This window comes from Oncorhynchus masou, chromosome 30 (genome assembly GCF_036934945.1).
Source record: "Oncorhynchus masou masou isolate Uvic2021 chromosome 30, UVic_Omas_1.1, whole genome shotgun sequence".
Taxonomy (NCBI): domain Eukaryota; kingdom Metazoa; phylum Chordata; class Actinopteri; order Salmoniformes; family Salmonidae; genus Oncorhynchus; species Oncorhynchus masou.
Window position 1 is genome coordinate 16,553,946 of NC_088241.1, and position 27,918 is coordinate 16,581,863.

At 44.2% G+C, this 27,918-nt stretch overlaps 2 protein-coding genes across 8 annotated transcripts in view; one reads left to right on the forward strand and one right to left on the reverse strand.

Moving 5' to 3' along the window:
• Positions 1–27,918, forward strand: part of LOC135522174 (thioredoxin-interacting protein-like) — a 328,799-nt gene that overhangs the window by 210,422 nt on the left and 90,459 nt on the right. The gene's annotated exons all lie outside the window — the stretch shown is intronic.
• LOC135522169 (DENN domain-containing protein 4B-like) overlaps positions 5,511–27,918 on the reverse strand; it is a 45,608-nt gene continuing 23,200 nt past the window's right edge. For 3 of the 7 annotated variants that reach the window (XM_064948194.1, XM_064948192.1, XM_064948193.1), the window contains 22 exons: positions 24,196–24,437; positions 23,983–24,049; positions 23,194–23,252; positions 22,862–23,006; positions 22,563–22,738; positions 22,338–22,438; positions 21,839–22,054; positions 21,526–21,671; positions 21,188–21,324; positions 18,973–19,087; positions 18,139–18,474; positions 17,880–18,024; positions 17,586–17,738; positions 13,730–13,967; positions 13,331–13,613; positions 12,891–13,171; positions 12,337–12,499; positions 11,998–12,237; positions 11,790–11,889; positions 11,529–11,694; positions 8,684–8,742; positions 5,511–8,575 (listed from right to left, as the gene is read on the reverse strand). In XM_064948194.1, the coding sequence (XP_064804266.1) occupies positions 8,430–8,575; positions 8,684–8,742; positions 11,529–11,694; positions 11,790–11,889; positions 11,998–12,237; positions 12,337–12,499; positions 12,891–13,171; positions 13,331–13,613; positions 13,730–13,967; positions 17,586–17,738; positions 17,880–18,024; positions 18,139–18,474; positions 18,973–19,087; positions 21,188–21,324; positions 21,526–21,671; positions 21,839–22,054; positions 22,338–22,438; positions 22,563–22,738; positions 22,862–23,006; positions 23,194–23,252; positions 23,983–24,049; positions 24,196–24,437 (3,714 nt within the window). In that variant the 3' untranslated portion in view covers positions 5,511–8,429. Of the gene's footprint in view, positions 8,576–8,683; positions 8,743–10,064; positions 10,394–11,528; positions 11,695–11,789; positions 11,890–11,997; positions 12,238–12,336; positions 12,500–12,890; positions 13,172–13,330; positions 13,614–13,729; positions 13,968–17,585; positions 17,739–17,879; positions 18,025–18,138; positions 18,475–18,972; positions 19,088–21,187; positions 21,325–21,525; positions 21,672–21,838; positions 22,055–22,337; positions 22,439–22,562; positions 22,739–22,861; positions 23,007–23,193; positions 23,253–23,982; positions 24,050–24,195; positions 24,438–27,918 lie in introns of those variants that run through there. The other 4 variants (XM_064948197.1, XM_064948198.1, XM_064948199.1 and 1 more) reach the window with 4 other exon arrangements.

A 27,918-nucleotide genomic window follows, 5' to 3' on the forward strand; every position in this document is an offset into this window, starting at 1 on the left:
TACATTAGCAAACATTTCTAAGAACCTGTTTTTGCTTTGTAATTATGGGCTATTATGTGTAGATTGATGAGGAAAATAAAACAATTTCATACATTTTAGAATAATGCTGTGACATAACAAAATGTGGAAAAGTGAAGGTGTCTGAATACTTTCCAAATGCACTGTATATATGTATACCTATCACAACAGGTGTAAATATATGGGTCATGACAGTGTTATGGCACTGGGTGTCAAGTAAAGTGTCACCCATACAGGTTGTGAAGTAAGAACATTTAACATGAAATTACAACATAGGGAATGTCATCATGTTTGGTGTTTTTTTTCTCCCCTAAAAAAATGGATTCTTGATGATGAGAAGGGGAAGCATATACTGCTATGCTTTATCTTGGCCAGGTCTCAGTTGTAAATGAGAACTTGTTCTCAACTAGCCTACCTGGTTATTAAATAAAGGTGAAATAAAAATAAAACATAAAAAATATTGTACTGCAGCTTTACTAAAAACACAGTCATAGTAGCTACAAGCAAGTTGAAGGTCTGTTCAATGAAGACCATTCACCAACTCAAATCATCTCATCGTCTCAACTCCACCAGCCTCAAAGAAGTTCTCAACCTTGGGTACAATAACGAATGTTTAAATAGAAAAACACATTCAGCCACCCTCTGCCCCAACGGTCCTCACTATGGAGTTGTAAAGGAAGGGGCTCCATTACCCAAGCTGTTGGAATGCGGTGCGGCTCACAGCAGGACAGACCAGCCAATTAACAGGCATCAGCCCCCCTAACACACACAATACGCACCCCTCTTAACAGAGAACAACAGGCTAGTAGCAGCGTGCTATTCATTAGGTGGTTTTCTGTTCATATAAAGGGATCTAATTGGGGATCGTTCCAAGTGGGAATGGCCTGGTCTATTATGAGGGAGATATCAACATGCAAAACAAGGATCTGGGAGGAGAATGAGATGCATGTTTTTTAGCCATCTGAGGGAAGAGGCATAGATCCTACCTACACACACAGTTTTTGTTATCTTCTTAACTAGCTCATTAGTAAGTAGCTCAGTGGCTGTTCCTATCCTAATCCCCCTGGTTCTCACCATCATTAAACCATCAAAAATGATCTGATCATCTGGTCACTCATCCTACTCTATAATCAAGTTTATGTTCCCATGCTCCCCACCCACAGTACAACATTATTAAACTCACCATACAATGTAGTCCCCATTTATTTTCATTTTTTACACATCTTGAACACCAAATATAATGTCTTACACAGTCTGGTAAGGGAGTGAAGGTGGTCATGCTTGCCAATTATACTGGACAGCATCAATCAACTGTCCCCCATGGGCTCGTTAAAACTGTACTACAGCTGTATCAGCATCTCATATCATACATTCTCCTAATCTGGCCATTAAAGTTGCTAGGGAGATAGAAATGTTAGAGGACATTAAAAAAATATATAATCAGGGGTCTGGTCCAACTGGGAATGTCCTGAGATATATACATGCAGAGTCAGAGAGAAAGAGACAAAACATGTCTACCCATTCCAGGTTCTTTGAAAGAGTATAGACATAGTCCTCCCTCAGCCCCCCCCCCCGCCCCCGCCCTTGTGATTTTCATAGCTAACTCATTAGGCAGCCCAATTCTGATATTTTTCCCCCACTAAATGGTCTTTGACCAATCACATCAGATCTTTCACACAGCTCTTTTTCAGAGCTGATCTGATTGGTCAAAATACCAATTAGTGGAAAATAAATATCAGAATTGAGCTGCCTGTCTAAAAGCAGCTTTTGTGATTTCTCATAATCACCCTGGTTCTTCTCACCACCATTAAATCAAATCTTACTGAAAATGTACCTTCATCTGCTGAGCCCAGTATGTTTAAATATACATACTGCAAGTATCATATGGTGTCAATGTGTACATAATGTTTTGTAGACTTGTAGTAAAGCCGATCAGGCTATACTGTGCAACATCACTCAAATATTCCTCATTGACAATAAACCTCTGTATGATGCAGTTAGTTTAAGAACAAAACACCTAACCTCATATATTACTGAAATTGGTCAAATTCATATTTTGTAGCACATACACTTCTGTATATGTTATCACAAATTAAAGAAATTCAGCGAAATTCAGCGCTTCAGAAAGAAGTTACTTAGGATTCAACATTCAAATGTGAATCTTATCCTCTATAGTATGCATACAGAGACTAATAGTGTTATTCCCAGGCCTCTGTGGTTAAACAGTGAGTAGTAAGCATGGCTGTATTGAGAACCCTTTGTTGCTCATTGTCCGCCCAGCAGTAGCGAAGCTTTATCCTATTAGCCACATAATGGGGTTTAGGGTTTCACATAGAGACGATCACAGTGGTCTAATCTGAGCTGGCCTGGCAAGACCTCCTCTCACTGCATGCATACGGCTCACATTTTTACACCATTCCTCTCTACAAGGCTTGTGGTCATGGAGGAAATAGGACGGAGAGGAGTAGAGATAAAGATGAAGATTATTTGCTTCCCCACCTTTTGTCTTTTCCCTGTTTACATTTGAGAAAAACACTGTTTCCTGCAGCAGACTTGTCCTTGACTACACAATGTACCAGAAACTACATTCCATTTCATGGAATACTACGTCGTCAGAAAATAAACAAGCTGAGGCGTATAAAGAAGAACAAAAAAACAGGGGCAAAACAACCCCAACACATTTCGTGCCCAACCGCCAGGGAAAAAAGACCACTTTGATATATTGTTCTTGAAATAAAGGTGTCATGTACAGACTTATACTGACTGTGGAATAAAAAGGTCCATGGCAACTGGACCAGATGAATTGGTTTGGAATGTATACCCCACTGGGCTGTTGCAACTACTGTACAATGTAGATCAGACAGCGCTTTACTGTACGATGACACCGCTTTACTGTACGATGACACCGCTACCTAAGCTTATGCAGGATATGATGATCTCATACTGACTATACATAGTTCCCACATACGGTGAGCACTTTTTGGATGCTTTTCCTTCACTCTGCGGTCCAACTCATCCCAAACCATCTTAACTGGGTTGTGGCCGGGTGATTGTGGAGGCCAGGTCATCTGATGTAGCACTCTCCTTCTTGGTCAAATAGCCCTTACACAGCTTGGAGGTGTGTTGGGTCATTGTCCTGTCGAAAAACAAATGATAGTCCCACTAAGCGCAAACCAGATGGGATGGCGTATCGCTGCAGAATGCGGTGGTAGCCATGCTGGTTAAGTGTGCCTTGAATTCTAAATAAATCAGTCACCAGCAAAGCACCCCCACACCTCCTCCATGCTTCACGGTGGGAACCACACATGCAGAGATCATCCATTCACCTACTATGCGTCTCACAAAGACATCGCGGTTGGAACCAAAAATCTCAAATTTGGACCAAAGGACAGATTTCCACCGGTCTAATGTCCATTGCTCGTGTTTCTTCACACAAGCCAGTCTCTACTCCTTATCGTTATGTGGAATCAAAACCAGGGACTGTCGTGACACCTCTTCCACTGAGATGCAGTGCCTTAGACCGCTGCTCCACTCGGGAGCAGTTTAACACTTGTTTGGTTACTACATGATTCCATAATTCTGATGTCTTCACTATTATTCTACAATATACAAAATAGTAAAAATGAAATGAGTAGGTGTGTCCAAACTTGACTATTAATATTACACAGTGAGGGAAAAAAGTATTTGATCCTCTGCTGATCTTGTACGTTTGCCCACTGACAAAGAAATGATCAGTCTATAATTTTAATGGTAGGTTTATTTGAACAGTGAGAGACAGAATAACAACAAAAAATCCAGAAAAACATGTTAAAAATGTTATACATTTCTTTGCATTTTAATGAGGGAAATAAGTATTTGACCCCTCTGCAAAACATGACTTAGTACTTGGTGGCAAAACCCTTGTTGGCAATCACAGAGGTCAGACGTTTCTTGTAGTTGGCCACCAGGTTTGCACACATCTCAGGAGGGATTTTGTCTCAATCCTCTTTGCAGATCATCTCCAAGTCATTAAGGTTGAGGCTGATGTTTGGCAACTTGAACCTTCAGCTCCCTCCACAGATTTTCTATGGGATTAAGGTCTGGAGACTGGCTAGGCCACTCCAGGACCTTAATGTGCTTCTTCTTGAACCACTCCTCTGTTGCCTTGGCCGTATGTTTTGGGTTATTGTCATGCTGGAATACCCATCCACGACCCATTTTCAATGTCCTGGCTGAGGGAAGGAGGTTCTCACCCAAGATTAGACAGTACATGGCCCCGTCCATCATCCCTTTGATGCGGTGAAGTTGTCCTGTCCCCTTAGCAGAAAAACACCCCCAAAGCATAATGTTTCCACCTCCATGTTTGACAGTGGGGATGGAGTTCTTGGGGTCAACGGCAGCATTCCTCCTCCAAACACGGTGTGTTGAGTTGATGCCAAAGAGCTCCATTTTGGTCTCATCTGACTACAACACTTTCACCCAGTTGTCCTCTGAATCATTCAGATGTTCATTGGAAAACTTCAGATGGGCATGTATATGTGCTTTCTTGAGCAGGGGGACCTTGCGGGTGCTGCAAGATTTCAGTCCTTCATGGCGTAGTGTGTTACCAATTGTTTTCTTGGTGACTATGGTTCCAGCTGCCTTGAGATCATTGACAAGATCCTCCTGTATAGTTCTGGGCTGATTCCTCACCGTTCTCATGATCATTGCAACTCCACGAGGTGAGATCTTGCATGGAGCCCCAGGCCGAGGGAGATTGACAGTTATTTTGTGTTTCTTCCATTTGCGAATAATGGCACCAACTGTTGTCACCAAGCTGCTTGGCGATGGTCTTGTAGCTCATTCCAGCCTTGTGTAGGTCTACAATCTTGTCCCTGACATCCTTGGAGAGCTCTTTGGAATCTGATTGCAATATTGATTGCTTCTGTGGACAGGTGTTTTTTATACAGGTAACAAATTGAGATTAGGGGCACTCCCTTTAAGAGTGTGCTCCTAATCTCAGCTCGTTACCTGTATAAAAGACACCTTGGAGCCAGAAATCTTTCTGATTGAGAGGGGGTCAAATACGCATTTCCCTCATTAAAATGCAAATCAATTCATAACATTTTTGACATGCGGTTTTCTGGATTTTGTTGTTGTTATGTCTCTCACAGTTCAAATAAACCTACCATTAAAATTATAGACTGATCATTTTTTGTCAGTGGGCAAACGTACAAAATCAGCAGGGCATCAAATACTTTTTCCCCCCAATGTGTTTGTGTATATATATATATATATATATATATATATACATATATATACATATATATATATATATACACACACACACACATTTTTGTAATATACACACAATTGAACAATATTTGCGGCTTTATCTAGCCTTTATCTAGCCTGAAAGCTTTTCAAAGATGGATCAGAGAATACTATTTTGGGATGTAATTCAGAGCAGCTCTAATACTATTGTTAGGTATAGAGAAAATCATACTGTACATTAAATCACAAGAAAACTGAGCTTTGGGGAATCTGTGTATTTTCTTCTATAAAACAAGACATTTACAACTGAAGTCACATCCATATAAATTACAACAGCAAACACAATATATTTTAAATACAGATCTCCTTCATTCCTTTGCTCACTTGACCAATAAAAGAACAGACAATATAAATGTCCCTTATATTCACTTGCAGTCAGATGCATTGAAATAGCAGCCATAAATGTAATATTGCCTATGTTGGGGAACAAATCTACCTCCATTATTTTTTATCTAACTCTGGGCTGGGAAATCTTAAATTATACACCATTTTATCAACCTACTAGCCATACAGTTCACTACGTTTGACCAGAGCCAAATAGGGTGTAATTTGAGATGCTGATGATAACTCAGTCTTAGCTTTTAAACAGCATACCGTCTTGGGTCTCCTTTATGTTATGACCACTGATAAGTCATTTGAATAAACAGGTTCCCACCATGTTATTACTAAAGACATGTCAATTCCAAGACCAGGGTTGCCTTAGCCTGTTCAAGTCCAATTCCACTGCCAATGGCTAGAACTGGACTCTGTATGCCCTACTGCCCTCTACTGGTTTAGAATGCTCAATGCTTTGCTCCAGTCTGTATATCCCTGTTGACTGGATGACTGTGTGCAAACAATGTCTCTCTTGTACTTTAATGATATATGGGTACAATATCACACAAATGATATCAGTGCCATCTGAAATATCTCACCCTAAGGTTAAGACTAAAATATGAGATATGAAAATTGTTCTCCATACAACTTCACATCCCTAGTTGTAATTACAGCATTACTCCCCAGGTGGGACAATAATTTGTCACTCACACAATCTTCAAAAGCAGAACACAAGGTATTCTCTCGTGACGCTGCTATATAACACTGCAAGAACAAAAACAAGGTATGACGGTAACAGAGGCATTTAACAGTGTGACATGAAATTGAAAGAAAATGAAAAATCCATTGTGCAATTGATATGCTTTCATATACAAAGCTGAACAAATAAAGGGTTAAAATAAGAGGGGAAGGCCTCACAGGTATTGTACATGGAAACAAGAAGCTAGTAGGTAAGTATGGGCTCCACGGTGAAGCACCTTCCTCTCTTTAAATCCTTCCACTCAACTGGATCTTCTGAACTTCTTTCATCTCTGCCAACAATCCATAACATACTGCCTAAATGTGTGGTGAATAACAGTGTGGTAAATAAAAAAATTGGTGATGTGTTACTAAAGATCCATCACAGTCATTCCTTGTGGACCATCCTCCCAGACAAATCACTCCCGTTGAACATGGGAAAAGAGGTGAGAGATGAGGTAAATAAGCATAAAACGTGAGAAAACACATGACATCGTACATACCATAATAAACCCCCCTTCCACACGTTTTAATTTTTTTCTTCCGTTAGACACTTTTCTGGTACAAATACCTCGATCACTGACAATCAGTTATTGAACTGAGAACACCCAATCACACTTCGAATTCACAAGAACAGTACAGGGAATTAAAAACACAATACAACTGATAAATCTTGTATGCGATATGTATGTGTGTCCGTGTATGAAAAGTCCTTCCTGGTTGTGACTTGTGGATTATTCTTGACTGTCAATGTCTGTTCCCAGTCACACCCTCCCTCCACTTCCTGCCTAACATAATGTTGCAGGCATAGAGATGCCTGTGCAGAGTTCCCACTTCCGAAAATACTGTATCCCTGAAAACTGGATGTTAGCATTTTCTGGCGATTCTACATAGGCTATTTCCTGACTTACCCAAAGTTTGACCATAGCTCCATCCCACACCATGAGCTGGAAAACACACACTAAGGAAACCATAGTGATAGCGATCAAACCATTACATTGCTGATCCACACTTCTACCATCTGCTCCCAAAACCGAGTTAACATCATCTCCCCAAATCAATAGGAAACAACATCCTTTCCCAGTCGACATCATCCTTTCCCAGAGTTGACATCTTTTCCGGAGTTGACATCATCCTCTCCCAGTCGATATCCTTTTTTAGTTGACATAATTCTCTCCCAGAGTTGACATAATCCTCCCGAAGTCAATCAACATCCCCCTCTCCCAGAGTAAACATCCTCGTTTGGATTGGCTGAGACTTGCTGAAGCGGTCTCATCCCAAAGTTAGACTTTACCACCAATGTCCAGTTGACAGAATTCTTTCCAGAGAGTAAAAAAAAGCAAGAGAGGCATGAAATGCAATCTAATCTAAAAGTTTTGACTGACTGAGTGATTGGCATGTACCATTGCAATGTAATGTATGTGTTACAGTTCGATGATATTGGCACTTTCCATCACATCAACAATCACTAGACATCTCCCACTCTTATGAGATTTTCTGTCTGAAAGCAAAGCAATGCAAGTTACAGAATATGTTCACATTGAATGCATAGATTGCAGGTCGGTAATATTCCTTACAAATTGCATACATATGAAATGCATGGTTTATGACCTACAAACCAGTATGAGTTATATTGGTGAGGCAGAGACCATGTATATACGAGCAATGAGCAAAGTCCAAGGAGGCTGGGTTGTATGTACAGTACCAGGTCCAATAATCCCTGTAGCTAAACTATTGGCCGAGAGGGTTGTGTTTAGTTGTTGAGGAAGCGGTCCAAAGTCCAGTTGCACAATGAAAATGAATGAAGGTCAAATGTAGATATCTGGTTCACACAAACAAGGACAGTGAGGTACAGTTGCACAGTTGGGGGGCTTTTATAGTGTGGCCAGGCTGTGCTAGGGGCAGCAGAGCAAATAAGTCCAAAGTGAAAGTTGAAGGCAGAATTTTTTCTGTCTAGCTTTTCTCATCCACTCTTCTTGGCAGCTGGGTATCAGTGTTCCGAGGGAGTGGAGGAAGCAGCGATGGGGGCGGATCTGGATTGGAGTGGGTAGAGGCTGGAGGTGGTATCAGCACTCGAGGGGCAGCAGGAAGCTCCGTCTGCAGTCCACAGCCTTGAGGCTAGGTGGCTGGGCTCGCTTCCTGCGGAGCTCCCCGCGCCCCAAGGAGCCACTCAGCCGTTGGTACGCGGCCTTGTATTTCTTATCAAACGCAGCTAAAAGACAGAGAAAGTGCTTTAAGCAATAAGCCTGGTTGGTCTGAAACCTTTACTGAAGTTCTAGTACTCCAACTGTGTTTAAAGTGTCTTGAAAAGGCTGCTTACCAACGTGATCTCTACCCATGGCAGCCAGTGTGAGGAAGAGCATCTCTCTGTACAGACTCCTGGACACACAACACAAAGTACTATCAATCACAATTGTGCAATCACATAACCAAAACATTGCCTTGACAAAGTAGAGTATTCATACCCCTCAACTTATTCCACATTATGTTGTGTTACAGCCTGAAGTCAAAATGGATTAAATTGATTTTTTTCACCCATCTACACACAATACCCAATAATGACAAACTGAAACCATGTTTAGAAATGTTTGCCAATATATTGAAAATTAAATACAGAATTCTCATTTTCATAAGTATTCATACCCCTGAGTCAATACTTTGTAGAAGCCTTTTTGGCAGCTGTTACAGCTATGAGTCTTTCTAGGTAAATCTGAAAGCGCTTTCCACACCTGGATTGTGCAACATTTGCTCATTCTTTTCAAAATTCTTTAAGATCTGTTAAGTTTGCTGATCATTGCTAGACAACCATTTTCAGGTCTTGCCATAGATTTTCAAGTAGATTTAAGTCAAAACTGTAACTCGGCCACTCAGGAACATTCACTGTCTTCTTGGTAAACAACTCCAGTGTATATTTGGCCTTGTGTTTAAGGTTATTATCCTGCTGAAAGGTAAATTCTTCTCCCAGTGTCTGGGTGAAAAGCAGACAACCAGGTTTTCCTCTGTGCTTAGCTCCATTCCGTTTCTTTTGTATCCTGAAAAACTTCCCAGTCCTTAATGATTACAATCATTCCCATATCATGATGCAGCCACAACTATGCTTGAAAATAGGGAGAGTGGTACTCAGTAATGTGTTGTATTGGATTTGCCCCAAACATAACACTTTGTATTCAATACAAAAGTGAATTGCTTTGCCATATTTTTTGCAGTACTACTTTAATGCCTTGTTGCAAATAAGATGCATGTTTTGGAATATTTTTATTATGTACAAGATTCCTTCTTTTCACAATGTCAATTAGGTTAATATTGCACAGTAACTACAATGTTGTTGATCCATTCTGTTTTTTCCTATCACAGCCATTACACTCAAACTGTTTTAAAGTCACCATTGGCCTCATGGGAAAATCCCTGAGTGGTTTCCTTTCTCTCTGACAACTGAGTTAGGAAGGACCCCTGTATCTTTGTAGTGACTGGGTTTACTGATACACCTTCCAAAGTGTAATTATTAACTTCATCAAGAATATTCAGTGTTATATTTTAAATGTTTTACCCATCTACCAATAGGTGCCCTTCTTTGCGAGGCATTGCAAAACCTTTCTGGTCTTTGTTATTTAATCTGTGTTTAAAATTCACTGCTCAACTGAGGGACCTTACAGTATGTGTGGGGTACAGAGATGAGGTACCAAAAATCATGTTAAACACTATTCATTCAACATTTTTACTCATGAACTTAGCCTGTATAAACACAACATGCAACATTTTCAATGATTTTACTGAGTTTACAGTTCATATAAGGAAATCAGTCAATTGAAATAAATAAATTAGGCCCTAATCTATAGATAGGCCCACCCACTGGGGAGCCAGGCCCAGCCAATCAGAATGAGTTTTTCCCGACAAAAGGACTTTATTACAGACAGAAATACTCCTCAGAAGTCGGATGTGGAGGTCCTGGGCAGGAGTGGTTACATGTGGTCTGTGGTTGTGAGGCCGGTTGGACGTACTGTCAAATTCTCTAAAACGATGTCGGAGCCAGCTAATGGTAGAGAAATTAACATTCAATTCTCTGGCAACAGTGGACATTCCTGCAGTCAGCATACCAATTGCACCCTCTCTCAAAACTTGAGACATCTGTGGCATTGTGTTGTGTGACAACGGCACATTTTAGAGTGGCCTTTCATTGTCCTGGGCACATGGTGCACCTGTGTAGTGATTATGCTGTTTAATCAACTTCTTGATAGTCTATCCACCTGACAGGTGTGGCATATCTTGTCAAATGATAATTGCTCACTAACAGGGATATAAACAAATTTGTGCACAACATTTTAGAGAAATTTGCTTTTGTGCATATAGATAATTTCTGGGATGGTTTATTTCAGCTCATGAAACATGGGACCAACACTACATGTTGTGTTAATATTTTTGTTCAGTATATTTAGGCTTGCCATAACATTATTCTTAATTATTTTTTTTTTTTTCATTTTAAATTTTATCCTGTTTTCTCCCCAATTTCGTGGTATCCAATTGTTTTAGTAGCTACTATCTTGTCTCATCGCTACAACTCCCGTACGGGCTCAGGAGAGATGAAGGTTGAAAGTCATGCGTCCTCCGATACACAACCCAACCAAGCCGCACTGCTTCTTAACACAGTGCGCAACCAACCCGGAAGCCAGCCGCACCAATGTGTCGGAGGAAACACCGTGCACCTGGCAACCTGGTTAGCGCGCACTGCGCCCGGCCCACCACAGGAGTCGCTGGTGCGCGATGAGACAAGGATATCCCTACCGGCCAAACCCTCCCTAACCCAGGCAACGACGCTAGGCCAATTGTGCGTCGCCCCAAGGACCTCCCGGCCGCGGCCGGTTACGACAGAGCCTGGGCGTGAACCCAGTCTCTGAAGGCACAGCCCTTAACCACTGCACCATCCGGGAGGCCCAGCTTTTCATTTTTAATTAATTTGTAGAATTTTGAAAAACTTTGACAATATGGGGAATTGTGTGTAGGGCAGGTACATTTAAAAACATTTTTTTAATCCATTTAAAATTCTGAGTATAACAACAAAACGTGGAAAAAGTCAAGGGGTGTGAATAATTTCTGAAGCCACTATTACTCACACAAACAAAAAATGTAAATCAACAACTGATGATTCAGAGGCCATTTCCTGCACTCACCTTTGTATCTTGGGCGTGCCCGGTTGCTTAGCAATGGTTTCCAGGAAGAGGGTGATTCCCTTGTGTATCTCGTTCATGCCGACCCAGCGCAGCACTTCCTCCAGGAAGGCCAGGGTGAAGGGGTGGTTGTGCCTCCGCCAGCTGTGGTTCCGCATGGGTACGCCACCTGAGAGAGAGAGAGAAAGAGAGATCTGTAATTCATGAAAGGATCTTATCCTGTATCATCTGAGTATTTCCTTGTGAATAACATGTGTATCTTACTGTGTATCCTCCACAGGATGTAGAGGGGGGGCCAGTGGTCTGTGTCAGGTGTCAGTGTGTCCCACAGCAGCCTCACCCTCACTGCTGAGTTCTCTGAAGTCTGACATACACACAGACAGGAGCTCAACATTAGAATGAGGACATTATGTATTGTAACATACTAATAATTCATCACTAGGCCCCAAGAGAAGCCTGGGAGCAGAGTTACCTGTGCTAGTTGGTTGGCCAGCGGTGAGGAGCGAACCAGCTGCAGCAGGTTGCTAGGCAGGCCCAGGCGATGGAAGTACCACACTAGGTTCCAGAAGATGATGGAATGGCTGTCCAGGAGCTGGCCCTGTGCCAGCACCGCCTCACCCTCGTTCTCCAGCAGGCTCTCAAGCTCCTTGCGCAGCACCAATGGGCTCAGGTAGGCCACCGTCACCTGGGGAGACTCGCCCACCGATGAACCCTGGAGTCAATAACACGTTAACTGTGGGTATAGCAAGACTGAATATTTCCCAGAAGCCAACAGATAAAGATGAGAAATAAACCAGTGTTGGTAGAGTACCATGGTAGCGCTGCTGGTCTCAGAATAACTGCTGGTCTCAGAACTGGAGTCCTCACTCACACCGTTGTGACCCAGGATGGCCTCCTGGCCACCAGGGGGCTTGGCTGCGCTCTCCACCTCATCCTCCGTGTTCCAGTTGGTACGTTCCAGGCTATGGTGAGTGCTTTGTTAGTCAAATTGAAAGGATTGGGTGATAAAAAAGTCTAACGTTCATTCAGTTTAAGAATCATACAGTCCTCACCATACATGACACAGTCCTCACCATACATGACACAGTCCTCACCATACATGACACAGTCCTCACCATACATGACACAGTCCTCACCATTTGTATTTAGACAGTAAAACTGCTTCACTTTCCAAATACATATGGTGAGGACTGTACATGGCCCTGAATAGACAGAAAAGAATAGGAATAAGAATAGGAGTCAAAATGAAGGGATTTTGACTTCTACGGGCCCTGGTCAAAAGTAGTGCACTATATAGGGAATAGGGTGCCATTTGGGATACACACAAACGTTAGGGTGATGTTATGATGAGAGGAGTAGTCCTACCTGCTGACGGGTCCTAGGTCACAGATCTCAGCGTTGAGAAGGGGGACGAAGGTGGTCGAGCAGAAGGGACAGCTGGAGTTGAGGTTGGAGTCGTCAGACGTCCACCCGGCCATTATCTCCTCATCATAGACCAGGGAGTTACAGCTCCGACACAAGGAGCAGCTCGACATCAACACCTGTAGTCCCGCTCCCTCTTGGTTGGTGTCCCAGGACTTGCGGAGAGGAAAGGCCAAATTGGTGGTGTCAGGGAGGTCAACGTCACTCCCCACCGACAGAGAACTCTACAGAGGAAAAGGATGGTGGAACATTAAGCATGTTTTGACAGGTTTGATAACTCTCCCTACATCTACAAATGTATTTTACCACAGTAAACTAAATCAGATGGCCAATACAGTGTAGTTACACTATAAGCTACAACCACCCACATGTTGTCCCCTCACCTCAGAGGTAGCATTGTAGAGCCTCTCCTTAGCCTTCAGTAGGCTCTCAGCCACCTGGGCTTTTCGGGACTGTCTCTGTTCTGACACCAGGCTCACAGGCCCGTTTTCTCCCCCCGAGCGCCGGGCGTCTACACTGGCGGCCCGCCGCCCCGAGACTCGATGGCGAGTAGGCGTGAGCAGCTGCTGCAGTTTCCCCGTCAGGCTGCCCCGACTCGGTGGTGACACATGGTTGTAGTTCTCGTCCACGGCCTTGCGGCTCACAGTGTCTCTAGGCCCAGGTGGCCTACATTGAGAACAGAGGAATGGGAGATATACTCTTATAGTATATCAAAGCGATATTCAAACTGTAATCCAAAAACATACCAGAACATATCAGTCCCAGCTTCTCCACCCCCTCACCTGCCGTCTCTCTCCCCAGGCTGGCAGCTGCAGTCAGGGTCAGAGTCGGCCGTCTCGGCACAGTCTTTGTAGAAGGTGGACAGGCACACCTGGTCGCGGCGCACCAGGACACCACTAGGGGGAAAGGGAGAAGGGGTGGAGGTGTCTCGTGGCCCCACGGGGGGTTTACGGGAGGTGGGATCACTGCAGCCATTGGCACCTGCGTTCCGGAGCACCGCCTTCATTGAGAGCTTAGACTCTGTGGGGTGGAAATTGTTAGGAGGGTGGTTCCCAAACAGACACAGCTGTTTGATGAGAGTGTTATGTTACATTAAACATTAAACCAAATCCAATGCGCCAAATACAACAAAATACCGTGAAATGCTTACTCGAAAGCCTTTAACCAACAATGTAGTTAAAGAAATAGAGTTAAGAAATTATTTACTAAATAAAGTAACAATAAAATAGCAATAACGAGGCTATATATTGGGGGTACCGGTACCGAGTCAATGTGCGGGGGTACAGGTTAGTCGAGGTAATTTGTACATGCAGGTCCTGGTAAAGTGACTATGCGTAGATAATAAACAGCTAATAGACAGTGTAAAAACAAAGGGGGAGTGGGGGTGTCAATGGAAATAGTCAGAGTGGCCATTTGATTTATTGTTCAGCAGTCTTATAGCTTGGGGGTAGAAGCTATTAAGGATGTTTTTGGACCTAGACTTGGTGCTCTGGTACCGCTTGCCATGTGGTAGGCAGAGAGAACAGTCTATGACTTGGGTAACTGGAGTCTTTGACCATTTTTTGGGCCTTCCTCTGACACTGTTTGCTTAGGGGGAAAAGGCGATGTCATGCCCTTTTCACGACTGTCTTGGTGTGTTTCGACCATGATAGTTTGTTGGTGGTGTGGACACCAAGGAACTTGAAACTCTCGACCTGCTCCACTACAGCCCCGTCGATGTCAACGGGGTAGTGTTATGCCCTCCTTTTCCTGTAGTCCACGATCAGCTTTGTCTTGCTCACACACACACACTGCCATGTCTCTCACCTTCTCCCTATAGGCTGTTTCATCGCTGTTGGTGATCAGGCCTACCACTGTTGTGTCATCAGCAAACTTAATGATGGTTTTGGATTTGTGCTTGGCCATGCATTTGTGGGTGAACGGGGAGTACAGGAGGGGACTAAGCATGCACCCCTGAGCAGCCCCCGTGTTGAGGATCAGCGTGGCAGATGTGTTGTTGCCTACCCTTACCACCTGGGGATGGCTTGTCAGGAAGTCCAGGATCCAGTTGCAGAGGAAGGTGTTTAGTCCCAGGGTCCTTAGCTTAGTGATGAGCTTTATGGGAACTATGGTGTTGAACGCTGAGCTGTAGTCAATGAACAGCATTCTCACATATGTGTTCCTTTTGTCCAGGTGGGAAATGGCAGTGTGGAGTGCAACTGAGATTGCATTGTCTGTGGATCGGATGGGTCAGTATGCAAAATTGAGTGGGTCTAAGGTTTCCAGGATGATGGTGTTGATGTAAGCCATGACCAGCCTTTCAAAGTACTTCATGGCTACCGACGTCAGTGCTACGGGGCGGAAGTCATTTAGGAAGGTTAACTTTGTGTTCTTGGGCACAGAGACTATGGTGGTCTGCTAGAAATATGCAGATATTACAGACTTGGTCATGGAGAGGTTGAAAATGTAAATCAAGACACTTGCCAGTTGGTCCGTGCATGCTTTGAGTACACGTCCTGGTAATCCATATGGCCCAAAGGCTTGTGAATCTTGACCCGTTTAAAGGTCTTGCTCACATTGGCTACGGAGAGTGTTATCACACAGTCGTCCGGAAAAGCTGGTGCTCTCATGCATGTTCCAGTGTTTTTTGCTTTGAAGCGAGCATGAAAGGCATTTAGCACATTTGGTAGGCTCATGCCATTGGGCAGCTCGCGGCTGGGTTTCACTTTGTAGTTTGTAATAGTTTGCCAGCCCTGCCATATCCAACGAGTGTCAGAGCTGGTGTAGTAGGATTCAATCTTTGTCCTGTATTGTTGCTTTGCCTGTTTGATGGTTCGTCTGAGGGCATAGGGGGATTTCTTATAAGCATCCGGATTAGTGTCCTGCTTCTTGAAAAAGGCTGCATTTAACTCGGCGCAGATGTTGCCTGTAATCCATGGCTTCTGGCTGGGATATGTACATATGGTCACTGTGGGGATGATGTTGATGAAGCTGGTGACTGAGTTGGTGTACTCCTCAATGCCATTATACACTGCTCAAAAAAATAAAGGGAACACTAAAATAACACATCCTAGATCTGAATGAATTAAATATTCTTATTAAATACTTTTTTCTTTACATATTTGAATGTGCTGACAACAAAATCACACAAAAATCATCAATGGAAATCAATTTTATCAACCCATAGAGGTCTGGATTTGGAGTTACACTCAAAATTAAAGTGGAAAACCACACTACAGGCTGATCCAACTTTGATGTAATGTCCTTAAAACAAGTCAAAATGTGGCTCAGTAGTGTGTGTGGCCTCCATGTGCCTGTATGACCTCCCTACAACGCCTGGGCATGCTCCTGATGAGGTGGCGGATGGTCTCCTGAGGGATCTCCTCCCAGACCTGGACTAAAGCATCCACCAACTCCTGGACAGTCTGTGGTGCAACGTGGCGTTGGTGGATGGAGCGAGACATGATGTCCCAGATATGCTCAATTGGATTCAGGTCTGGGGAACGGGCGGGCCAGTCCATAGCATCAATGCCTTCCTCTTGCAGGAACTGCTGACACACTCCAGCCACATGAGGTCAAGCATTGTCTTGTATTAGGAGGAACCCAGGGCCAACCGCACCAGCATATGGTCTCACAAGGGGTCTGAGGATCTCATCTCGGTACCTAATGTTAGTCAGGCTACCTCTGGCGAGCACATGGAGGGCTGTGCGGCCCCCCAAAGAAATGCCACCCCACACCATGACTGACCCACCGCCAAACCGGTCATGCTAGAGGATGTTGCAGGCAGCAGAACGTTCTCCACGGCTTCTCCAGACTCTGTCACGTCTGTCACGTGCTCAGTGTGAACATGCTTTCATCTGTGAAGAGCACAGGGCGCCAGTGGCGAATTTGCCAATCTTGGTGTTCTCTGGCAAATGCCAAACGTCCTGCACGTTGTTGGACTGTAAGCACAACCCCCACCTGTGGACGTAGGACTCTCATACCACCCTCATGGAGTCTGTTTCTGACCGTTTGAGCAGACACATGCACATTTGTGGCCTGCTGGAGGTCATTTTGCAGGGCTCTCTCTGTGCTCCTCCTGCTCCTCCTTGCACAAAGGCGGAGGTATCGGTCCGGCTGCTGGGTTGTTGCCCTCCTACGGCCTCCTCCACGTCTCCTGATGTACTGGCCTGTCTCCTGGTAGCGCCTCCATGCTCTGGACACTACGCTGACAGACACAGCAAACCTTCTTGCCACAGCTCGCATTAATGTTCCATCCTGGATGAGCTGCAATACCTGAGCCACTTGTGTGGGTTGTAGACCCCGTCTCATGCTACCACTAGAGTGAAAGCACCGCCAGCATTCAAAAGTGACCAAAACATCAGCCAGGAAGCATAGGAACTGAGAAGTGGTCTGGTCACCACCTGCAGAACCACTCCTTTATTGGGGGTGTCTTGCTAAATGCCTATAATTTCCACCTGTTGTCTATTCCATTTGCACAACAGCATGTGAAATGTATTGTCAGTCAGTGTTGCTTCCTAAGTTGACAGTTTGATTTCACAGAAGTGTGATTGAATTGGAGTTACATTGTGTTGTTTAAGTGTTCCCTTTATTTTTTTGAGCAGTGTATAACATTCCAATGACAGTGCTATTTCTATATAATAGATATCCATCACTCACTGTCTGTTGAGCCTCTCATGCTGTTCAGGCTGTTGCTCTTCACCATAGACCCCGTCAGCGATTCGTGGCTGGAGCTTTCACTAAGGCCGCTCCAGCTGGACTGACGAATCAGGTTAGATTGTGGGCGGGATCGTTGGTTACTGTCCATTGTATCTTTTTAAAAAGACAAAACATGTTTCACCTCTGTTTTTACATATATAATGTTTGTTTTTCAAACCATTAAAAAGGCCACTAAAACCAATGACAATTTTTGTTACAAACAATAGTAAAACATCAAATAAATAATGTCCTGACCTGTCCGCGAGCCTGCTGAACCACTTTTCTGCCATTGTCTGACTGGCTGTCTGAACTGCGCCACGGCCATCAGAACGTTACGCAACTTGGCCCAGCGTAGACGACCACCCTGATTGGTAGAGGGCCACTTGCTCTCCAGCACTGCCTGAGGAGAGCGGGCCGAGCCAGAGGTGAGTCAATATGGAAAAAAAAATACAAACACTTACAGATGAGATCACAGACGGGGTTAAACTTTTAATTGAAGTAAATAATGTCTCACCTTGTTGTAGTATGCATAGGTGATGGTGTTGGGTGTGATCCCAGCTTTCTTCATCTCCAGAAGTACCCTAACAGCGAGCACAGGCTGCCCGTACTGCCCACACAGCTGCATCAGGATCCTGTAACACACCTCATCCGGTAGTACCACCTTCCTGGTCTCCATGTGCTTGAGCACCTCGTATGCCGTTTGCAAGGCACGCACCTTGGCACTCTCCGCCCGCACAAAGGTGGGCAGGTATATGAACCACAGACCATAGCAGTGGCCCAGCAGGCATTTGGACCACATGTCGGGCACTGCCGAGTATATCTGTGCCCGCTTCTGTGCCAGCTTAATCTCCTAAAGGAGAGAGGGGGATACAGAGTTGTTAGGTCATCCAATCTAGATTTACTAAAGCTGTAATAATGTGGTTCCTATGTGTCCTAGAAGGCAAACTTAACAACCCCGAAGGGTGCTTGGGGTATTCACCCAAAATACACAGCCGCCACTGTGCTTCTGCTTTTAAATATTGAATGAAGAATGAAATATGAATGCTCATTAAATTCAAATGGCACAGAAAAACAGTGAAGCATGTTCCCTCTTTAGCTGTGGAAAACTGGGTTATCATAAAGCTAACTGGGGAGTCTTGAACAGATCAAGTTGATTGATGCTAATACATTTTGATTTGCTGGCAGAGTAATGCTCTTAATAAAATAATAAAGATTGAAATTAAACAGCGTGAGTCAGCCTCTTTATTATTGTATAGTTCCTAGTGGTTTTGATAAAGTGGATTTACTGTGGTTGTTGGCTTTCAGTGGGGTTGCATTGGGGCTCTGGTGCGGCGGTTGGGGTCTGTACCTGTTTAGTCCGTCGCGGGGCAGGGCTGCTGGGGGCACTCCCCTTGGTAGGGACACGTAGCTGGTCCTGAGGCTGGTCAAACAGATCCATGCAGAGCACAGGGAACGTCTCATAGCTGTAAACAGACAAACACGCCGTCACTGGTCACAGCATCAGACAGTATAAAGTGTCGGGCCCTTATTTGTGCTCATCTAGAATCAAATCAACCCTCTTATTCTTTATCATTTAAAAGACTAAACTCATCCCAGTCCCAGCCCTGCTCTGAGAAGCTTAGTTAACACATACCCTGCTAAAGAAACAAAGAGATCTTCTGTTGAATCTGACAATTAATCTTAATGGTTGTACAGTCGTCTCAAATAAAACTGTGAAGGACCTCGGCGTTACTCTGGACCCTGATCTCTCTTTTGAAGAACATATCAAGACGATTTCAAGGACAGCTTTTTTCCATCTACGTAACATTGCAAAAATCAGAAACTTTCTGTCCAAAAATGATGCAGAAAAATTAATCCATGCTTTTGTCACTTCTAGGTTAGACTACTGCAATGCTCTACTTTCCGGCTACCCGGATAAAGCACTAAATAAACTTCAGTTAGTGCTAAATACGGCTGCTAGAATCCTGACGAGAACCAAAAAATTTGATCATATTACTCCAGTGCTAGCCTCCCTACACTGGCTTCCTGTCAAAGCAAGGGCTGATTTCAAGGTTTTATTGCTAACCTACAAAGCATTACATGGGCTTGCTCCTACCTATCTCTCTGATTTGGTCCTGCCGTACATACCTACACGTACGCTACGGTCACAAGACGCAGGCCTCCTAATTGTCCCTAGAATTTCTAAGCAAACAGCTAGAGGCAGGGCTTTCTCCTATAGAGCTCCATTTTTATGGAACGGTCTGCCTACCCATGTCAGAGACGCAAACTCGGTCTCAACCTTTAAGTCTTTACTGAAGACTCATCTCTTCAGTGGGTCATATGATTGAGTGTAGTCTGGCCCAGGAGTGGGAAGGTGAACGGAAAGGCTCTGGAGCAACGGACCACCCTTGCTGTCTCTGCCTGGCCGGTTCCCCTCTTTCCACTGGGATTCTCTGCCTCTAACCCTATTACAGGGGCTGAGTCACTGGCTTACTGGGGCTCTCTCATGCCGTCCCTGGAAGGGGTGCGTCACCTGAGTGGGTTGATTCACTGATGTGGTCATCCTGTCTGGGTTGGCACCCCCCCTTGGTTTGTGCCATGGCGGAGATCTTTGCGGGCTATACTCAGCTTTGTCTCAGGATGGTAAGTTGGTGGTTGAAGATATCCCTCTAGTGGTGTGGGGGCTGTGCTTTGGCAAAGTGGGTGGGGTTATATCCTTCCTGTTTGGCCCTGTCCGGGGGTGTCCTCGGGTGGGGCCACAGTGTCTCCTGACCCCCCCCTCCTGTCTCAGCCTCCAGTATTTATGCTGCAGTAGTTTATGTGTCGGGGGGCTGGGGTCAGTTTGTTATATCTGGAGTACTTCTGTCCAATTCGGTGTCCTGTGTGAATCTAAGTGTGCGTTCTCTAATTCTCTCTCTCGGAGGACCTGAGCCCTAGGACCATGCCCCAGGACTACCTGATATGATGACTCCTTGCTGTCCCCAGTCCACCTGGCCGTGCTGCTGCTCCAGTTTCAACTGTTCTACCTTATTATTATTCGGCCATGCTGGTCATTTATGAACATTTGAACATCTTGGCCATGTTCTGTTATAATCTCCACCCGGCACAGCCGGAAGAGGACTGGCCACCCCACATATGCTCTCTCTAATTCTCTTTCTTTCTCTCTCTCGGAGGACCTGAGCCCTAGGACCATGCCCCAGGACTACCTGACATGATGACTCCTTGCCGTCCCCAGTCCACCTGGCCGTGCTGCTGCTCCAGTTTCAACTGTTCTGCCTTATTATTATTTGACCATGCTGGTCATTTATGAACATTTGAACATCTTGGCCATGTTCTGTTATAATCTCTACCCGGCACAGCCAGAAGAGGACTGGCCACCCCACATAGCCTGGTTCCTCTCTAGGTTTCTTCCTAGGTTTTGGCCTTTCTAGGGAGTTTTTCCTAACCACCGTGCTTCTACACCTGCATTGCTTGCTGTTTGGGGTTTTAGGCTGGGTTTCTGTACAGCACTTTGAGATATCAGCTGATGTACGAAGGGCTATATAAATAAATTTGATTTGATTTATATGTACTGCCTGTGTTACCTGTAGTGAGTGGGGCACTCTGAACCGTCTGGTTCCTGGGGTTCCTCTGGGGGCATGATGAATACCGTGTGCTCCCCACTGTGGGCCTCGTCCAGGTCTATCAGACGCACCTCCTCAGGCTTCTCCACATCCGACTGCTTACACACACCACATATATACACAGGTAGACACAAACATTGACAACATAGAGGGCAGGAATGGATCACACACATTTCCATTAGCTGCACAAAAACAAAAATGCTCATCCGGTTTCAGTATTAGAATCAACACACTAAAAGCTTCCATAAGATATGGTGCATCACTAAACATCCTGTAAAACACGAAGATGTGATATTGACCTTCTGGACACACTCGTCGAAGAACTCCAGACAGGCGTGGCAGTCACTGACGAATGAGCACTCCTCGATGAACTGAGTGAACATCTGGGTCCTGGTCAGCTGGGTGTAGAACTTCTGGTGGGTGCGTTCACGAGACTTCAGGAAGCCTGCAAGAGCCAGGGAGTGGTTAACTTCACACATTAAAACACTAGCTTCGTAGGTGCGGTAAAACACCCACACACACGTACTCAGCTAGAAAGTTATATAATATTTGTGGCCACTTGTGTAAATTGTTTTGTGAGTTATGAGTCACGCAGTCACCCCCCCCACTGACCCTGCAGGTTGAAGAGGGAGCTGCAGTCGGTGGTCCTGTCTGAGGGGGCCTGGGTGATGGGCAGCAGGTAGGCACGGTAGCCCCTCAGCAAGCAGCTCATGAAGCGCAGGAAGGCCTCCTGGATCTCCAGCTCCAGCTGCTTCTGACGCCCGTAGATCAGGTCATAGTCCGTCAGCAGGAACTCCAGGGTGGCCTCCTCTTGGCCAGTGGTGTAGACTGATGGAGGGGAATGTGGGGAGGGGGGAGAGGAAAAGTGAGGGAAATGGGGATAGTGGTGGAGAAAGGCACAAATATAAAATTATGAAGATAAAAAGGATTGGCACATTGAATTATCAAGAGTCAGATGTATTGCACCAATATGTTTCAGCTTGTACTCATATTCCAGCATCGGTCCCTAGATGGGCTTCAGAATAAGTAGACTAGAAGATGTAAAATGATTGACAGAAGGGAGATGAGAAGAGAATGTATGTCATGCATGGAGTCTCCAGCCATCACCCACTTTTCTCCAGAGTCTTCATCAAGTTGGTGAGGGTATTCACCAGCATCTTGCCATGCTTCCTTGGTAGTGATCGCCATGACAACGGCTTCTTGTCCTCTGCTCTGCAGGAGAAGAGAAAACAAAACTATGGATTTCATCCTTTCAAACGTGCATATGTTTGGTTTTGTTGCTTCCTCTTCCATCAGTTGCATCCTGGGCCAGGTCCTTCAAGGTCAGTGTACTCACTGAAAGATGGTGTTGGTGTCCAGGTCAACACACACCACGTCAGTAGGGGGGTCATAGAGGTCAAAGTAGCTGGAGTGGACGCCCACGATGAAGGGCATGGGGGCACACAGTACGTCTGCTAGCCGCAGCGGGCACAGGGGTATGTACGGGCAGTGCCAACGCAGAGGGAACGTCATCTGGAGGGATAGAGTGCATTCTTTGATTGGAATGAGTGTGTGTGTACGTATATGTCTTTGTGTGTGTGGCGGTGTGTGTGTGATTGCATACGTGGGTGTAGGTTTGGCGTGTGTGTAACTCACAGACACCAGGGCCTCGCTGACAGAGGTGAGGACGTCGGGGCGGAGGGAGTGTAGCAGTAGTTTGTGCTCCGTCAGCACGGCCAGCAGCAGGACACAGGCGTTCTCAGGGCCCAGGTTCTGCAGCAGCTTCACAAAGCTAGCACCACTACAGACAGAAAAGAACAGCCTATTTATCAATTCATTATTGTTTTCATGGATTCACTTCAATATGATACTAGAAATCCCTCAGGGGAAACTAAGCCATTGTTGGAGTGATAGCTCCTAGCGCAAAATAACTCATTCCACCACATAGTTTATTGCGACTCGACCTAATGCATATTTACTGTACTGACCTGAGCAGTAAGGGGGAGGAGACAGGCTGACAGAGGAGAAGGTTGTCATAGGGGGAGAGCTGAAATGACACACACACATTTTTCATTAATAAACCAACATGGTGGACAATAATCTACAGGTCTAAGGAAGAAAGTTCAGCCATGCTTCAATTTCATAGACCACCATTCACCAATGTTGATGTTGATTTGAAACAAGCCAAAAGGAATCAAGTTTGAAAAGCCTCATTTGACTCGATTTGAGTTTGAGAAAACCACAAACAACTTAAACAACTGTCTCTACTTTCTAGTGCCGGAAGGATCATTCAGTGATGTGAAATTATTTTAAATCCACAGAAAATTATAGATTGTTTTGATTGGGTGTTATTTTTACCCTGTCCATCTGCACACACTAACCAGTGAAACCATCAATTAATTCAACACCCATTTCCTGTGGGGGAGGAAGTCAAATCTTTAGTGACAAACACCACAATGCTACTGGTGTCAAGTTCAAATAGAACTCAAGCGGAGTTTCCGCTTGTAAACACACACACACACACAGGCATATACAAACACACACAGAGCAAGCAAGCTTTTGTTCTAAACTAGCACTAACACATGACTCAACTAATAATCACAGTCATGCCTTACTTGAATTAGCAGTTTTAATGCTGCCTTCTGTATAGCCCTGAGCTAAACCAATGCTTAGCAAGGTTTTCCATTCCACCTTTCTGATTCTTTCAAGTGCTTTGATGTGTTAATAAGGAATAAAGATAAGAGAATGTGAATTGAGTTAAAGACAGGTGTCCCTACCTGCACTAGGATGCGAGGCCGCTGAGGGGAAGGGAACGGGACGTTGTGCATGAAGCTGGAGATGTGCCTGGAGAGAGCAGAGTTCCTGTTAATAAATCAACCAACCATAACATCAATCAACAGCCAATAGGACTACGGTTTGTTAGCCACTAGATCAGCCAGTTTAGGTTCATAAAGACACATAGCTGATATTTGCCATGAAGGGCCACTGACTTCTCGAGGGGCAGCACGTGGGGTCCGGAGATGGAGTATCGGTAGACGAAGGTGAGGAACTTCTGGAAGACGGTGAAGAAGGGCCAGTGGGAGAGAACACACACGCTCTTCTTCACCTGCAGGGTGCGGTTGGCGATAGGCCGCCGGTCCACCACGCTCACCAGGCCCAGACGGACGCTCTGCCGCTCTGAGAGGCACTCCCGTGGGAACGCCTCGTAGAACTGGATGGCAGCACCGTAAACCTGGGGCGGGAAGAGAAACGGGAATGTTAAAAACGAAGGATTCAGCGAACGCTAGATGCTTTGAACTGTGTGAACAGTTAGCATTTAGCAAATGCTAGATATATTTTTTTAAATTAAACTGTGAGTGAGTTCATACTGGAGTCATTTGCATCTCAATGTTTTTGTTGTTTTTATAGCTTCTTGCTGCTGTCGCAGACAAAGTCTATATAGTGGGCCAATTTAAAACTTGTAATTTAAGTAGGCAAGCATGATATTGAATAGCTGCATTGGTAAATAACTACGCACAACTCAATCAACAGATAGTTGGTATTTATCAACATTAGAACCTGTCAATGTTCATATATCACACTTGATATGCATTTCTTTGTGAGTGTGTATTTGTGAACCTTGTCAGCCACTGTAGGTCATGGAATTTTGTAGAATTAGAAATACTTCAGCCCATTTGGTTCTAGAATTTGTTTTTGTTGTCGCAACCATAGAATTAGCAACATACTCCTCACTGGGGTGTCATTTAAAAATATATATATTTCACCTTTATTTAACCAGGTAGGCTAGTTGAGAACAAGTTCTCATTTGCAACTACGACCTGGCCAAGATAAAGCAAAGCAGTGTGACACAGACAACAACACAGAGTTACACATGGAGTAAACAATAAACAAGCCAATAACACAAACAGGTCAATGACACAGTAGAGAAAAGAAAGTCTAAATACACTGTGTGCATAAGGCATGAGGAGGTAGGCAATAAATAGGCCATAGGAGCGAATAATTAGAATTTAGTAGATTAACACTGGAGTGATAAATGAGCAGATGATGATGTGCAAGTAGAGATACTGGTGTGCAAAAGAGCAGAAAAGTAAATAAAATAAAAACAGTAAGGGGATGAGGTAGGTAGATTGGGTGGGCTATTTACAGATGGACTATGTACAGCTGCAGTGAGCTGCTCAGATGTTTAAAGTTGTTGAGGGAAATAAAAGTCTTCAACTTCAGCAATTTTTGCAATTCGTTCCAGCCACTGGCAGCAGAGAACTGGAAGGAAAGGCGGCCAAATTAGGTGTTGGCTTTGGGGATGATCAGTGAGATATACCTTGTGATTGTGATGTCATCAACTCATGACGCTATTCCCTAATCATAATCAGATGAGTTCTGAGTTAGCATAGTGATGATTACTATATCATCAAACAAAATCGATGGAACATCATATTCCAAAATCGTCAGTCTGTGAAAAATCCATGTCCTGAAGAACTGCAGTTTCTGATGAAGAGAAAATTGTCAGCCGTGCGAGAGGTCGATCCAGGGCTAGATGCCACTGCCCTACATTGGTAAACCAGCCAATACATAAGACTGTACTTATTAGTAACACAAACGTTCTGTAATAAACTTTTTCAGTTCTGTTTCAAATGAAAGCAAATTTGAGTGGTCTTGGCTGAGAGTTGTTTAATTTTGTCCATACAAAGGAGAGAAGGCACTGACTCTGTGACCCAAACAGTGAAACACCCTCAGAAGGCAGAAAAGGACATAATGAATTGTGGACGTAGTGAGTGTGTCCCTCGAAGAAGGGGAAGATCTGTAAGTAAAAAATAAATAAAAATCACACGAAAATGTTGTTTTAACACAATAGCCTAATCTTAGATTTCTTAATCTGATGCCATATGCAAATAATTCCTGACCCATGTCATGTTCATGGTAATAAAACATTCTATTTTCAGGAGGATGAGAAATCTGTCTGCGTGAGAGGCACAGATCCAGGATCAGACGCCACTGCCCAATTTGGACAAACCAGCCCTTATACTCATTGGTTAATACAGTATGGAGGAACACTGACATTTTCTGAAAAGTTATTTATTTATTTTTACACCTGGTTCCGCCTCAACTTTCAATCTACAGTAAACATGAAATGAAATAAACAGTTATTTCATTGTCTTAACAGATCCATACAAAAGAGAGAGATGGCACTGACTGTGTCCCAAAAAGTGGACTACTCTCAGAATGCAGAGAGGGACATTATGACTTGCGGACGGAGTGTGTCATCTATCCCTCAACGAATGCCAATAACTGTGAGTTAAAAAAAGCTTAAAAAACCTTTAAAAACATGCTAACCTAATCTGAAATTCTTAATCGCATGCCATACACAAATCATTCTTGATCCATGTCATAATAATAATTGAAACCTTTTCTTTTTTCAGGAAGATGAGAAAACTGTCTGCCATGAAAGAGGCAGATCCAGGACCAGACATCACTGCCCATCTTCGGTAAACCAGCCCATACATTCATTATGGCACTGGCATTTCCATTTTTTCAGATCTGTTTCAAGTGAAGGCAAATGTGAGTGTGGTCTTGGCTATACTCTCCATATAGGCTAAGTGTTGTTCCATTTGCACTGACTCTGTGACCCAAACAGTGGAACACCCACAGAAGGCAGAGGGAAATGTAATGAATCGCTAACGCAGTGCGTCTATCCGCCCAAGAAGGCCAATAACTGTGAATTTAAAAAACAATTAAAATCTAATATTGCCAAAACACTACAGCCTATTGCCATATGCTAACCATTCTTGATCAATGTAATGGTCTTGTTTGCATGATTATATGGAAACCTTTTCTTTTTTCAGGACGACAAGAAAATTGTCTGCCATCAGAAAGGTCATTCCAGGACCAGACACCAATGCCCAACTTCGGTAAACACGGGCATTTTCTGATTCGCTTTTCTGCTCCATTTCAAGTTAAGGCAAATGTGAAAGTGGTCTCAGCTAAATTTCCAAATAGGCTTATAGTAGTTTCATTTTGTCTTAACAGATCCATACAAAGGAGAGAGATGGCACAGACTCCCAAACAGTGAAACCTGCACTGATGCCTACTGACTCCCAAACAGTGGAACCTGCACTGACGCCTACTGACTCCCAAACAGTGGAACCTGCACTGACGCCTACTGACTCCCAAACAGTGGAACCTGCACTGACGCCTACTGACTCCCAAACAGTGGAACCTGCACTGACGCCTACTGACTCCCAAACAGTGGAACCTGCACTGACTCCCACTGATTCCCAAACAGTGAAACCTGCACTGACTCCCAAACAGTAAAGCACCCTCAGAAGGCAGAGGGAGATCACATGAGGAAAAAACAGGACCTAAGCCTTTTTGAACAGAAATGTAACAGAATGTTCAAGAGAGAGAGGGAGTGGTTAGAGGACAAGATGAGAGAGATCAGAAAGAGGGAGATCCTATGGATACAGAAAACTGGAAGTAGAGGGTAGATACCTAGCCAAGATGGAGGGATTGCTAGAGGACATGGCTTGGCGAGTCCAGGATTTGTCCAGAGAAAGACGGAAAAACAAAGGGTGGTCAATCAAAGGTGAGCTTTAGTGACTAAACTCAACAAAAAAATAAATGTCCCTTTTCAGGACCCTGTCTTCAAAAATAATTAATAAAAATCCAAATAACTTCACAGAACTTCATTGTAAAGGGTTTAAACACTGTTTCCCATG